Source organism: Heptranchias perlo, chromosome 7 (assembly GCF_035084215.1).
Source record: "Heptranchias perlo isolate sHepPer1 chromosome 7, sHepPer1.hap1, whole genome shotgun sequence".
In the NCBI taxonomy this organism is placed as follows: domain Eukaryota; kingdom Metazoa; phylum Chordata; class Chondrichthyes; order Hexanchiformes; family Hexanchidae; genus Heptranchias; species Heptranchias perlo.
The window spans coordinates 8,725,800-8,740,396 of NC_090331.1; the positions used below are offsets into that span (position 1 = coordinate 8,725,800).

At 47.7% G+C, this 14,597-nt stretch overlaps 1 protein-coding gene across 5 annotated transcripts in view; it reads right to left on the bottom strand.

The window, feature by feature from the left end:
• slc23a3 (solute carrier family 23 member 3) overlaps positions 1–14,597 on the bottom strand; it is a 112,297-nt gene that overhangs the window by 38,022 nt on the left and 59,678 nt on the right. For all 5 annotated transcript variants that reach the window (XR_010963377.1, XM_067987035.1, XM_067987032.1 and 2 more), the window contains one exon: positions 303–426. Coding sequence is in view for 4 of the 5 variants with exons in the window: in XM_067987035.1 (XP_067843136.1) it covers positions 303–426 (124 nt within the window). In the remaining variant the exon portion in view is untranslated. The remainder of the gene's footprint in view (positions 1–302; positions 427–14,597) is intronic.

The window sequence follows — 14,597 nt, forward strand, 5'->3', positions numbered from 1 at the left end:
GTCAGGAAGCACTTCTTTCACACAAAGGAGAGTGGAAATCTGGAACCCTCTCCCCCAAAAGGCTGTGGGTTCTGGGGGACAATTGGAGCTCTCAAAACTGAGATCGATAGATTTTTGTTAGGTAAGGGGTATCGAGGGATGTGGAGCAGAGGCGGGCAAATGGATTTCGAGGTACTGATCAGCCATGATCTGATTGAATTGCGGAACAGGGTCGAGGGGCTGAACGGCCTCCTCCTTCTCCTTTCAAAACATTCAACGTGCTGTGATTCCCTCTGACAGGTGCGGAGGGGTCTGCAACATACCGAAAATATCCTGAAAACAGGGAAGTGAGTCCAAACATCAAATCCTTTGGATTTCCTCCACCTCCAAATAGGAATATAACAGGATCGCAGATGTTGGGACAGGAGCACAACCAGAAGGACCGAGCTGCAGGCGGGAGAAAGAGCGGAAGAGAAAATCATTATCTTTTGGTCTGTACAATCGACAACAATCACTCGCCTTTATATAGCACCTTTAACGTAGTAAAATATCCCAGGGCGCTTCACAGGAGTGATTATCAGACAAAAAATTGGCACCGAGCCACATAAGGAGGTATTAGGACAGGTGACCAAAAGCTTGGTCAAAGAGGTAGGTTTTAAGCAGCGTCTTAAAGGAGGAGAGAGAGGTGGCGAGGCGGAGAGGTTTAGGGAGGGAATTCCAATTGTCCCACAACTCAAAAACAGAAGTGAGAGATGAGTGGTGATATTATCCCTTTGTATTGAGGGTGTCTCAGTGACTAGTTACACAGTCATGCCTCACAAGAAGAAAGAAATTTGCATTTATATGGTGCCATTCGCGGCCTCCAGGACGTCCCAAAGCACTTCACAGCCAATCAAGTACTTTTTGTGAAGTGCAGTCACTGTTGTAATGTGGGAAACGCGGCAGCCGATTTGCGCACAGCAAGATCCCACAAACAGCAATGTGATAAATGACCAGATCATCTGTTTTTTTAGTGATGTTGGTTGAGGAATAAATATTAGCCAGGACACCGGGAAGGACTCCCCCTGCTCTTCTTCGAAATAGTGACATGGGATCTTTTACATCCACCTGAGAGGGCAGGTGGGGCCTCGGTTTAACGTCTCATCCGAAAGACGGCACCTCCGACAGTGCGGCACTCCCTCAGTACTGCACTGGGAGTGTCGACCTGGATTATGTGCTCAAGGCTCTGGAGTGGGACCTATTCAGAGGCGAGAGTGATAAAACTGAGCCCCGGCCGACACCTCACACAGTCTGGTTCTGTTAAAGGAGAAGCTGTTATATCTGTGGGTCGGTAACCAGAGGGCACAGATTTAAGATAATTGGCAAAAGAACCAGAGGGGGAGACGAGGAGAAGTTTCTTTACACAGTGAGTTGTTATGAGATTCAATAGTAACTTTCAAAAGGAAAAATTTGCAGGGCAATAGGGAAAAGAGCGGGGAGAGGGGGACTAATTGGATATCTCTTTCAAAGAGTCGGCACAGACACAATGGGCCGAATGGCCTCTTTCTGTGCTGTATCGTTCTACGATTCTATATCTGGAGGAATCAATGCACTGACCAACGAAAGAAAGTGAACCAAATGCTCCATCTAGTGGAACTCGAGGGAACTGTTTTGTGGGTGGGCATCAGGTCAGTTGCATTTCACAAAGAGTCCACAGGAGAGAAATCGGCCATTCGGCTCAACTGGTCTGTGGCGGCGGGAGTCTCATCTCACTCTAATTACCTCTTCTCACCCTGCCCCCATATCCTTCTATTCTCTTCTCCCTCGTGTGTGCATCACTTAAATGCATCAAGCCTTCCCTTAAATGCATCAACACCATCGGCGTCAACAACTGAGGTGTGAGGTGTGGAACTACACTGTGTGAGGTGTGGAACTACACTGTGTGAGGTGTGGAACTACACTGTGTGAGGTGTGGAACTATATTGTGTGAGGTGTGGAACTACACTGTGTGAGGTGTGGAACTACACCGTGTGAGGTGTGGAACTATACTGTGTGAGGTGTGGAACTATACTGTGTGAGGTGTGGAACTACACTGTGTGAGGTGTGGAACTATACTGTGTGAGGTGTGGAACTATATTGTGTGAGGTGTGGAACTATACTGTGTGAGGTGTGGAACTATACTGTGTGAGGTGTGGAAATACACCGTGTGAGGTGTGGAACTATACTGTGTGAGGTGTGGAACTATACTGTGTGAGGTGTGGAACTACACTGTGTGAGGTGTGGAACTACACCGTGTGAGGTGTGGAACTATACTGTGTGAGGTGTGGAACTATACTGTGTGAGGTGTGGAACTATACTGTGTGAGGTGTGGAACTACACTGTGTGAGGTGTGGAACTACACCGTGTGAGGTGTGGAACTATACTGTGTGAGGTGTGGAACTATACTGTGTGAGGTGTGGAACTATACTGTGTGAGGTGTGGAACTATACTGTGTGAGGTGTGGAACTATACTGTGTGAGGTGTGGAACTACACTGTGTGAGGTGTGGAACTATACTGTGTGAGGTGTGGAACTATACTGTGTGAGGTGTGGAACTATACTGTGTGTGGTGTGGAACTATACTGTGTGAGGTGTGGAACTACACTGTGTGAGGTGTGGAACTATACTGTGTGAGGTGTGGAACTATACTGTGTGAGGTGTGGAACTATACTGTGTGAGGTGTGGAACTATATTGTGTGAGGTGTGGAACTATACTGTGTGAGGTGTGGAACTATACTGTGTGAGGTGTGGAACTATATTGTGTGAGGTGTGGAACTACACTGTGTGAGGTGTGGAACTACACTGTGTGAGGTGTGGAACTATATTGTGTGAGGTGTGGAACTACACTGTGTGAGGTGTGGAACTACACTGTGTGAGGTGTGGAACTATATTGTGTGAGGTGTGGAACTACACTGTGTGAGGTGTGGAACTACACTGTGTGAGGTGTGGAACTACACTGTGTGAGGTGTGGAACTACACTGTGTGAGGTGTGGAACTATATTGTGTGAGGTGTGGAACTACACTGTGTGAGGTGTGGAACTACACTGTGTGAGGTGTGGAACTACACTGTGTGAGGTGTGGAACTATATTGTGTGAGGTGTGGAACTACACTGTGTGAGGTGTGGAACTATACTGTGTGAGGTGTGGAACTATATTGTGTGAGGTGTGGAACTACACCGTGTGAGGTGTGGAACTACACCGTGTGAGGTGTGGAACTATATTGTGTGAGGTGTGGAACTACACTGTGTGAGGTGTGGAACTATACTGTGTGAGGTGTGGAACTACACCGTGTGAGGTGTGGAACTACACCGTGTGAGGTGTGGAACTATATTGTGTGAGGTGTGGAACTACACTGTGTGAGGTGTGGAACTATACTGTGTGAGGTGTGGAACTATACTGTGTGAGGTGTGGAACTACACTGTGTGAGGTGTGGAACTATACTGTGTGAGGTGTGGAACTACACTGTGTGCGGTGTGGAACTATACTGTGTGAGGTGTGGAACTACACTGTGTGAGGTGTGGAACTATACTGTGTGAGGTGTGGAACTACACTGTGTGAGGTGTGGAACTATACTGTGTGAGGTGTGGAACTACACTGTGCGAGGTGTGGAACTACACCGTGTGAGGTGTGGAACTACACTGTGTGAGGTGTGGAACTATACTGTGTGAGGTGTGGAACTACACCGTGCGAGGTGTGGAACTACACCGTGTGAGGTGTGGAACTACACCGTGTGAGGTGTGGAACTATACTGTGTGAGGTGTGGAACTACACCGTGCGAGGTGTGGAACTACACCGTGTGAGGTGTGGAACTACACCGTGTGAGGTGTGGAACTATACCGTGTGAGGTGTGGAACTACACTGTGTGAGGTGTGGAACTACACCGTGTGAGGTGTGGAACTATATTGTGTGAGGTGTGGAACTATACTGTGTGAGGTGTGCAACTACACTGTGTGAGGTGTGGAACTACACTGTGTGAGGTGTGGAACTACACCGTGTGAGGTGTGGAACTACACTGTGTGAGGTGTGGAACTACACTGTGTGAGGTGTGGAACTACACTGTGTGAGGTGTGGAACTACACCGTGTGAGGTGTGGAACTATATTGTGTGAGGTGTGGAACTACACTGTGTGAGGTGTGGAACTATACTGTGTGAGGTGTGGAACTACACTGTGTGAGGTGTGGAACTATATTGTGTGAGGTGTGGAACTACACTGTGTGAGGTGTGGAACTATACTGTGTGAGGTGTGGAACTACACTGTGTGAGGTGTGGAACTATACTGTGTGAGGTGTGGAACTACACTGTGTGAGGTGTGGAACTACACTGTGTGAGGTGTGGAACTATACTGTGTGAGGTGTGGAACTACACTGTGTGAGGTGTGGAACTACACTGTGTGAGGTGTGGAACTATACTGTGTGAGGTGTGGAACTACACTGTGTGAGGTGTGGAACTATACTGTGTGAGGTGTGGAACTACACTGTGTGAGGTGTGGAACTACACCGTGTGAGGTGTGGAACTATATTGTGTGAGGTGTGGAACTATACTGTGTGAGGTGTGGAACTACACCGTGTGAGGTGTGGAACTATATTGTGTGAGGTGTGGAACTCCACCGTGTGAGGTGTGGAACTACACCGTGTGAGGTGTGGAACTACACCGTGTGAGGTGTGGAACTATACTGTGTGAGGTGTGGAACTATACTGTGTGAGGTGTGGAACTATACTGTGTGAGGTGTGGAACTACACTGTGTGAGGTGTGGAACTACACCGTGTGAGGTGTGGAACTATACTGTGTGAGGTGTGGAACTATACTGTGTGAGGTGTGGAACTACACTGTGTGAGGTGTGGAACTACACCGTGTGAGGTGTGGAACTATACTGTGTGAGGTGTGGAACTATACTGTGTGAGGTGTGGAACTATACTGTGTGAGGTGTGGAACTATACTGTGTGAGGTGTGGAACTATACTGTGTGAGGTGTGGAACTACACTGTGTGAGGTGTGGAACTATACTGTGTGAGGTGTGGAACTATACTGTGTGAGGTGTGGAACTATACTGTGTGTGGTGTGGAACTATACTGTGTGAGGTGTGGAACTATACTGTGTGAGGTGTGGAACTATACTGTGTGAGGTGTGGAACTATACTGTGTGAGGTGTGGAACTATATTGTGTGAGGTGTGGAACTATACTGTGTGAGGTGTGGAACTATACTGTGTGAGGTGTGGAACTATATTGTGTGAGGTGTGGAACTACACTGTGTGAGGTGTGGAACTACACTGTGTGAGGTGTGGAACTATATTGTGTGAGGTGTGGAACTACACTGTGTGAGGTGTGGAACTACACTGTGTGAGGTGTGGAACTATATTGTGTGAGGTGTGGAACTACACTGTGTGAGGTGTGGAACTACACTGTGTGAGGTGTGGAACTACACTGTGTGAGGTGTGGAACTACACTGTGTGAGGTGTGGAACTATATTGTGTGAGGTGTGGAACTACACTGTGTGAGGTGTGGAACTACACTGTGTGAGGTGTGGAACTACACTGTGTGAGGTGTGGAACTATATTGTGTGAGGTGTGGAACTACACTGTGTGAGGTGTGGAACTATACTGTGTGAGGTGTGGAACTATATTGTGTGAGGTGTGGAACTACACCGTGTGAGGTGTGGAACTACACCGTGTGAGGTGTGGAACTATATTGTGTGAGGTGTGGAACTACACTGTGTGAGGTGTGGAACTATACTGTGTGAGGTGTGGAACTACACCGTGTGAGGTGTGGAACTACACCGTGTGAGGTGTGGAACTATATTGTGTGAGGTGTGGAACTACACTGTGTGAGGTGTGGAACTATACTGTGTGAGGTGTGGAACTATACTGTGTGAGGTGTGGAACTACACTGTGTGAGGTGTGGAACTATACTGTGTGAGGTGTGGAACTACACTGTGTGCGGTGTGGAACTATACTGTGTGAGGTGTGGAACTACACTGTGTGAGGTGTGGAACTATACTGTGTGAGGTGTGGAACTACACTGTGTGAGGTGTGGAACTATACTGTGTGAGGTGTGGAACTACACTGTGCGAGGTGTGGAACTACACCGTGTGAGGTGTGGAACTACACTGTGTGAGGTGTGGAACTATACTGTGTGAGGTGTGGAACTACACCGTGCGAGGTGTGGAACTACACCGTGTGAGGTGTGGAACTACACCGTGTGAGGTGTGGAACTATACTGTGTGAGGTGTGGAACTACACCGTGCGAGGTGTGGAACTACACCGTGTGAGGTGTGGAACTACACCGTGTGAGGTGTGGAACTATACCGTGTGAGGTGTGGAACTACACTGTGTGAGGTGTGGAACTACACCGTGTGAGGTGTGGAACTATATTGTGTGAGGTGTGGAACTATACTGTGTGAGGTGTGGAACTACACTGTGTGAGGTGTGGAACTACACTGTGTGAGGTGTGGAACTACACCGTGTGAGGTGTGGAACTACACTGTGTGAGGTGTGGAACTACACTGTGTGAGGTGTGGAACTACACCGTGTGAGGTGTGGAACTACACTGTGTGAGGTGTGGAACTATACTGTGTGAGGTGTGGAACTACACTGTGTGAGGTGTGGAACTATATTGTGTGAGGTGTGGAACTACACTGTGTGAGGTGTGGAACTATACTGTGTGAGGTGTGGAACTACACTGTGTGAGGTGTGGAACTATACTGTGTGAGGTGTGGAACTACACTGTGTGAGGTGTGGAACTACACTGTGTGAGGTGTGGAACTATACTGTGTGAGGTGTGGAACTACACTGTGTGAGGTGTGGAACTACACTGTGTGAGGTGTGGAACTATACTGTGTGAGGTGTGGAACTACACTGTGTGAGGTGTGGAACTACACTGTGTGAGGTGTGGAACTACACTGTGTGAGGTGTGGAACTACACCGTGTGAGGTGTGGAACTATATTGTGTGAGGTGTGGAACTATACTGTGTGAGGTGTGGAACTACACCGTGTGAGGTGTGGAACTATATTGTGTGAGGTGTGGAACTACACCGTGTGAGGTGTGGAACTACACCGTGTGAGGTGTGGAACTACACCGTGTGAGGTGTGGAACTACACTGTGTGAGGTGTGGAACTATACTGTGTGAGGTGTGGAACTACACTGTGTGAGGTGTGGAACTACACTGTGTGAGGTGTGGAACTATACTGTGTGAGGTGTGGAACTATACTGTGTGAGGTGTGGAACTATATTGTGTGAGGTGTGGAACTACACCGTGTGAGGTGTGGAACTACACTGTGTGAGGTGTGGAACTATACTGTGTGAGGTGTGGAACTACACTGTGTGAGGTGTGGAACTATACTGTGTGAGGTGTGGAACCACACTAGAATCATAGAATCATAGAAGTTACAACATGGAAACAGGCCCTTCGGCCCAACATGTCCATGTCGTCCAGTTTATACCACTAAGCTGGTCCCAATTGCCTGCACTTGGCCCATATCCCTCGATACCCATCTTCCCCATGTAACTGTCCAAATGCTTTTTAAAAGACAAAATTGTACCCGCCTCTACTACTGCCTCTGGCAGCTCGTTCCAGACACTCACCACCCTTTGAGTGAAAAAATTGCCCCTCTGGATCCTTTTGTATCTCTCCCCTCTCACCTTAAATCTGTGCCCCCTCGTTATAGACTCCCCTACCTTTGGGAAAAGATTTTGACTATCGACCTTATCTATGCCCCTCATTATTTTATAGACTTCTATAAGATCACCCCTTAACCTCCTACTCTCCAGGGAATAAAGTCCCAGTCTGTCTAACCTCTCCCTGTAAGTCAAACCATCAAGTCCCGGTAGCATCCTAGTAAATCTTTTCTGCACTCTTTCTAGTTTAATAATATCCTTTCTATAATAGGGTGACCAGAACTGTACACAGTACTCCAAGTGTGGCCTCACCAATGCCCTGTACAACTTCAACAAGACATCCCAACTCCTGCATTCAATGTTCTGACCAATGAAACCAAGCATGCTGAATGCCTTCTTCACCACCCTATCCACCTGTGACTCCACTTTCAAGGAGCTATGAATCTGTACTCCTAGATCTCTTTGTTCTATAACTCTCCCCAACGCCCTACCATTAACGGAGTAGGTCCTGGCCCGATTCGATCTACCAAAATGCATCACCTCACATTTATCTAAATTAAACTCCATCTGCCATTCATCGGCCCACTGGCCCAATTTATCAAGATCCCGTTGCAATCCTAGATAACCTTCTTCACTGTCCACAATGCCACCAATCTTGGTGTCATCTGCAAACTTACTAACCATGCCTCCTAAATTCTCATCCAAATCATTAATATAAATAACAAATAACAGCGGACCCAGCACCGATCCCTGAGGCACACCGCTGGACACAGGCATCCAGTTTGAAAAACAACCCTCGACAACCACCCTCTGTCTTCTGTCGTCAAGCCAATTTTGTATCCAATTGGCTACCTCACCTTGGATCCCATGAGATTTAACCTTATGTAACAACCTACCATGCGGTACCTTGTCAAATGCTTTGCTGAAGTCCATGTAGACCACGTCTACTGCACAGCCCTCATCTATCTTCTTGGTTACCCCTTCAAAAAACTCAATCAAATTCGTGAGACATGATTTTCCTCTCACAAAACCATGCTGACTGTTCCTAATTAGTCCCTGCCTCTCCAAATGCCTGTAGATTCTGTCCCTCAGAATACCCTCTAACAACTTACCCACTACAGATGTCAGGCTCACTGGTCTGTAGTTCCCAGGCTTTTCCCTGCCGCCCTTCTTAAACAAAGGCACAACATTTGCTACCCTCCAATCTTCAGGCACCTCACCTGTAGCGGTGGATGATTCAAATATCTCTGCTAGGGGACCCGCAATTTCCTCCCTAACCTCCCATAACGTCCTGGGATACATTTCATCAGGTCCCGGAGATTTATCTACCTTGATGCGCGTTAAGACTTCCAGCACCTCCCTCTCTGTAATATGTACACTCCTCAAGACATCACTATTTATTTCCCCAAGTTCCCTAACATCCATGCCTTTCTCAACCGTAAATACCGATGTGAAATATTCATTCAGGATCTCACCCATCTCTTGTGGTTCCGCACATAGATGACCTTGTTGATCCTTAAGAGGCCCTACTCTCTCCCTTGTTACCCTTTTGCCCTTTATGTATTTGTAGAAGCTCTTTGGATTCACCTTTGCCTGATCTGCCAAAGCAATCTCATATCCCCTTTTTGCCCTCCTGATTTCTCTCTTAACTCTACTCCGGCAATCTCTATACTCTTCAAGGGATCCACTTGATCCCAGCTGCCTATGCATGTCATATGCCTCCTTCTTATTTTTGACTAGTGCCTCAATCTCCCGAGTCATCCAAGGTTCCCTACTTCTACCAGCCTTGCCCTTCACTTTATAAGGAATGTGCTTACACTGAACCCTGGTTAACACACTTTTGAAAGCCTCCCACTTACCAGACGTCCCTTTGCCTGCCAACAGACTCTCCCAATCAACTTCTGAAAGTTCCTGTCTAATACCATCAAAATTGGCCTTTCCCCAATTTAAAATTTTAACTTTTGGGCCAGACCTATCCTTCTCCATAGCTATCTTAAAACTAATGGAATTATGATCACTGGTCCCAAAGTGATCCCTCACTAACACTTCTGTCACCTGCCCTTCCTTATTTCCCAAGAGGAGGTCAAGTTTTGCCCCCTCTCGAGTCGGGCCATCCACATACTGAATGAGAAATTCCTCCTGAATACACTCAACAAATTTCTCTCCATCCAAGCCCCTAATGCTATGGCTGTCCCAGTCAATGTTGGGAAAGTTAAAGTCCCCTACTATTACCACCCTATTTTTCTTGCAGCTGTCTGTAATCTCCTTACATATTTGCTCCTCAATTTCCCGTTGACTATTTGGGGGTCTGTAGTACAATCCTATCAAAGTGATCTCTCCCTTCTTATTTTTCAGTTCTACCCATATGGACTCAGTGGGCGAACCCTCGGATATATCCCCTCTCACTACTGCCGTGATGTTCTCCCTAATCAAGAACGCAACTCCCCCTCCTCTCTTACCTCCTGCTCTATCTTTCCTATAGCATCTGTACCCTGGAACATTGAGCTGCCAGTCCTGCCCCTCCCTTAGCCATGTTTCAGTAATAGCTATAACATCCCAGTCCCATGTACCCATCCATGCCCTGAGTTCATCTGTGTGAGGTGTGGAACTATATTGTGTGAGGTGTGGAACTATACTATGTGAGGTGTGGAACTACACTGTGTGAGGTGTGGAACTATACTGTGTGAGGTGTGGAACTATACAGTGTGAGGTGTGGAACTACACTGTGTGAGGTGTGGAACTATACCGTGTGAGGTGTGGAACTATACAGTGTGAGGTGTGGAACTACACCGTGTGAGGTGTGGAACTATACTGTGTGAGGTGTGGAACTATACAGTGTGAGGTGTGGAACTATACTGTGTGAGGTGTGGAACTACACTGTGTGAGGTGTGGAACTATACTGTGTGAGGTGTGGAACTACACTGTGTGAGGTGTGGAACTATACTGTGTGAGATGTGGAACTATACTGTGTGAGGTGTGGAACTACACTGTGTGAGGTGTGGAACTACACTGTGTGAGGTGTGGAACTATACAGTGTGAGGTGTGGAACTATACTGTGTGAGGTGTGGAACTACATTGTGTGAGGTGTGGAACTATACTGTGTGAGGTGTGGAACTATACTGTGTGAGGTGTGGAACTATACTGTGTGAGGTGTGGAACTATACTGTGTGAGGTGTGGAACTATACAGTGTGAGGTGTGGAACTACACTGTGTGAGGTGTGGAACTACACTGTGTGAGGTGTGGAACTATACTGTGTGAGGTGTGGAACTATACTGTGTGAGGTGTGGAACTATACAGTGTGAGGTGTGCAACTACACCGTGTGAGGTGTGGAACCATACTGTGTGAGGTGTGGAACTATACTGTGTGAGGTGTGGAACCATACTGTGTGAGGTGTGGAACTATACTGTGTGAGGTGTGGAACTATACTGTGTGAGGTGTGGAACTATACCGTGTGAGGTGTGGAACTATACAGTGTGAGGTGTGGAACTACACTGTGTGAGGTGTGGAACTACACTGTGTGAGGTGTGGAACTATACTGTGTGAGGTGTGGAACTACACTGTGTGAGGTGTGGAACTATACTGTGTGAGGTGTGGAACTACACTGTGTGAGGTGTGGAACTATACTGTGTGAGGTGTGGAACTACACTGTGCGAGGTGTGGAACTACACCGTGTGAGGTGTGGAACTACACTGTGTGAGGTGTGGAACTATACTGTGTGAGGTGTGGAACTACACTGTGCGAGGTGTGGAACTACACCGTGTGAGGTGTGGAACTACACCGTGTGAGGTGTGGAACTATACTGTGTGAGGTGTGGAACTACACTGTGTGAGGTGTGGAACGACACCGTGTGAGGTGTGGAACTACACCGTGTGAGGTGTGGAACTATATTGTGTGAGGTCTGGAACGACACTGTGTGAGGTGTGGAACTATACTGTGTGAGGTGCGGAACTACACCGTGTGAGGTGTGGAACTATATTGTGTGAGGTGTGGAACTACACTGTGTGAGGTGTGGAACTATACTGTGTGAGGTGTGGAACTACACTGTGTGAGGTGTGGAACTACACTGTGCGAGGTGTGGAACTACACCGTGTGAGGTGTGGAACTACACTGTGTGAGGTGTGGAACTATACTGTGTGAGGTGTGGAACTACACTGTGCGAGGTGTGGAACTACACCGTGTGAGGTGTGGAACTACACCGTGTGAGGTGTGGAACTATATTGTGTGAGGTGTGGAACTACACTGTGTGAGGTGTGGAACTACACCGTGTGAGGTGTGGAACTACACCGTGTGAGGTGTGGAACTACACCGTGTGAGGTGTGGAACTACACCGTGTGAGGTGTGGAACTACACCGTGTGAGGTGTGGAACTATACTGTGTGAGGTGTGGAACTACACCGTGTGAGGTGTGGAACTATATTGTGTGAGGTGTGGAACTACACTGTGTGAGGTGTGGAACTACACCGTGTGAGGTGTGGAACCATATTGTGTGAGGTGTGGAACTACACTGTGTGAGGTGTGGAACTACACCGTGTGAGGTGTGGAACTATATTGTGTGAGGTGTGGAACTACACCGTGTGAGGTGTGGAACTACACTGTGTGAGGTGTGGAACTATACTGTGTGAGGTGTGGAACAACACTGTGTGAGGTGTGGAACTACACCGTGTGAGGTGTGGAACTATATTGTGTGAGGTGTGGAACTACACCGTGTGAGGTGTGGAACTACACCGTGTGAGGTGTGGAACTACACCGTGTGAGGTGTGGAACTATATTGTGTGAGGTGTGGAACTACACTGTGTGAGGTGTGGAACTACACCGTGTGAGGTGTGGAACTACACCGTGTGAGGTGTGGAACTATATTGTGTGAGGTGTGGAACTACACCGTGTGAGGTGTGGAACTACACTGTGTGAGGTGTGGAAGTACACCGTGTGAGGTGTGGAACTATATTGTGTGAGGTGTGGAACTATACTGTGTGAGGTGTGGAACTACACCGTGTGAGGTGTGGAACTATATTGTGTGAGGTGTGGAACTACACCGTGTGAGGTGTGGAACTACACCGTGTGAGGTGTGGAACTACACCGTGTGAGGTGTGGAACTACACCGTGTGAGGTGTGGAACTATATTGTGTGAGGTGTGGAACTATACTGTGTGAGGTGTGGAACTACACTGTGTGAGGTGTGGAACTATATTGTGTGAGGTGTGGAACTACACCGTGTGAGGTGTGGAACTACACTGTGTGAGGTGTGGAACTATACTGTGTGAGGTGTGGAACTACACTGTGTGAGGTGTGGAACGATACTGTGTGAGGTGTGGAACTACACTGTGTGAGGTGTGGAACTATATTGTGTGAGGTGTGGAACTACACCGTGTGAGGTGTGGAACTACACTGTGTGAGGTGTGGAACTATACTGTGTGAGGTGTGGAACTACACTGTGTGAGGTGTGGAACTATACTGTGTGAGGTGTGGAACTACACTGTGTGAGGTGTGGAACTATATTGTGTGAGGTGTGGAACTATACTATGTGAGGTGTGGAACTACACTGTGTGAGGTGTGGAACTATACTGTGTGAGGTGTGGAACTATACAGTGTGAGGTGTGGAACTACACTGTGTGAGGTGTGGAACTATACCGTGTGAGGTGTGGAACTATACAGTGTGAGGTGTGGAACTACACCGTGTGAGGTGTGGAACTATACTGTGTGAGGTGTGGAACTATACAGTGTGAGGTGTGGAACTATACTGTGTGAGGTGTGGAACTACACTGTGTGAGGTGTGGAACTATACAGTGTGAGGTGTGGAACTATACTGTGTGAGGTGTGGAACTATACTGTGTGAGGTGTGGAACTACACTGTGTGAGGTGTGGAACTATACTGTGTGAGGTGTGGAACTATACTGTGTGAGGTGTGGAACTATACTGTGTGAGGTGTGGAACTACACTGTGTGAGGTGTGGAACTATACTGTGTGAGGTGTGGAACTACACTGTGTGAGGTGTGGAACTATACTGTGTGAGGTGTGGAACTATACTGTGTGAGGTGTGGAACTATACTGTGTGAGGTGTGGAACTATACTGTGTGAGTTGTGGAACTACACTGTGTGAGGTGTGGAACTATACTGTGTGAGGTGTGGAACTATACTGTGTGAGGTGTGGAACTATACTGTGTGAGGTGTGGAACTATACTGTGTGAGGTGTGGAACTACACAGTGTGAGGTGTGGAACTACACTGTGTGAGGTGTGGAACTACACTGTGTGAGGTGTGGAACTATACTGTGTGAGGTGTGGAACTATACTGTGTGAGGTGTGGAACTATACAGTGTGAGGTGTGCAACTACACCGTGTGAGGTGTGGAACCATACTGTGTGAGGTGTGGAACTATACTGTGTGAGGTGTGGAACTATACCGTGTGAGGTGTGGAACTATACAGTGTGAGGTGTGGAACTACACTGTGTGAGGTGTGGAACTATACCGTGTGAGGTGTGGAACTATACTGTGTGAGGTGTGGAACTACACTGTGTGAGGTGTGGAACTACACTGTGTGAGGTGTGGAACTATACTGTGTGAGGTGTGGAACTACACTGTGTGAGGTGTGGAACTATACTGTGTGAGGTGTGGAACTATACTGTGCGAGGTGTGGAAATACACCGTGTGAGGTGTGGAACTACACTGTGTGAGGTGTGGAACTATACTGTGTGAGGTGTGGAACTACACTGTGCGAGGTGTGGAACAACACCGTGTGAGGTGTGGAACTACACCGTGTGAGGTGTGGAACTACACCGTGTGATGTGTGGAACTACACCGTGTGAGGTGTGGAACTATATTGTGTGAGGTGTGGAACTACACTGTGTGAGGTGTGGAACTATACTGTGTGAGGTGTGGAACTACACCGTGTGAGGTGTGGAACTATATTGTGTGAGGTGTGGAACTACACTGTGTGAGGTGTGGAACTATACTGTGTGAGGTGTGGAACTACACTGTGTGAGGTGTGGAACTATA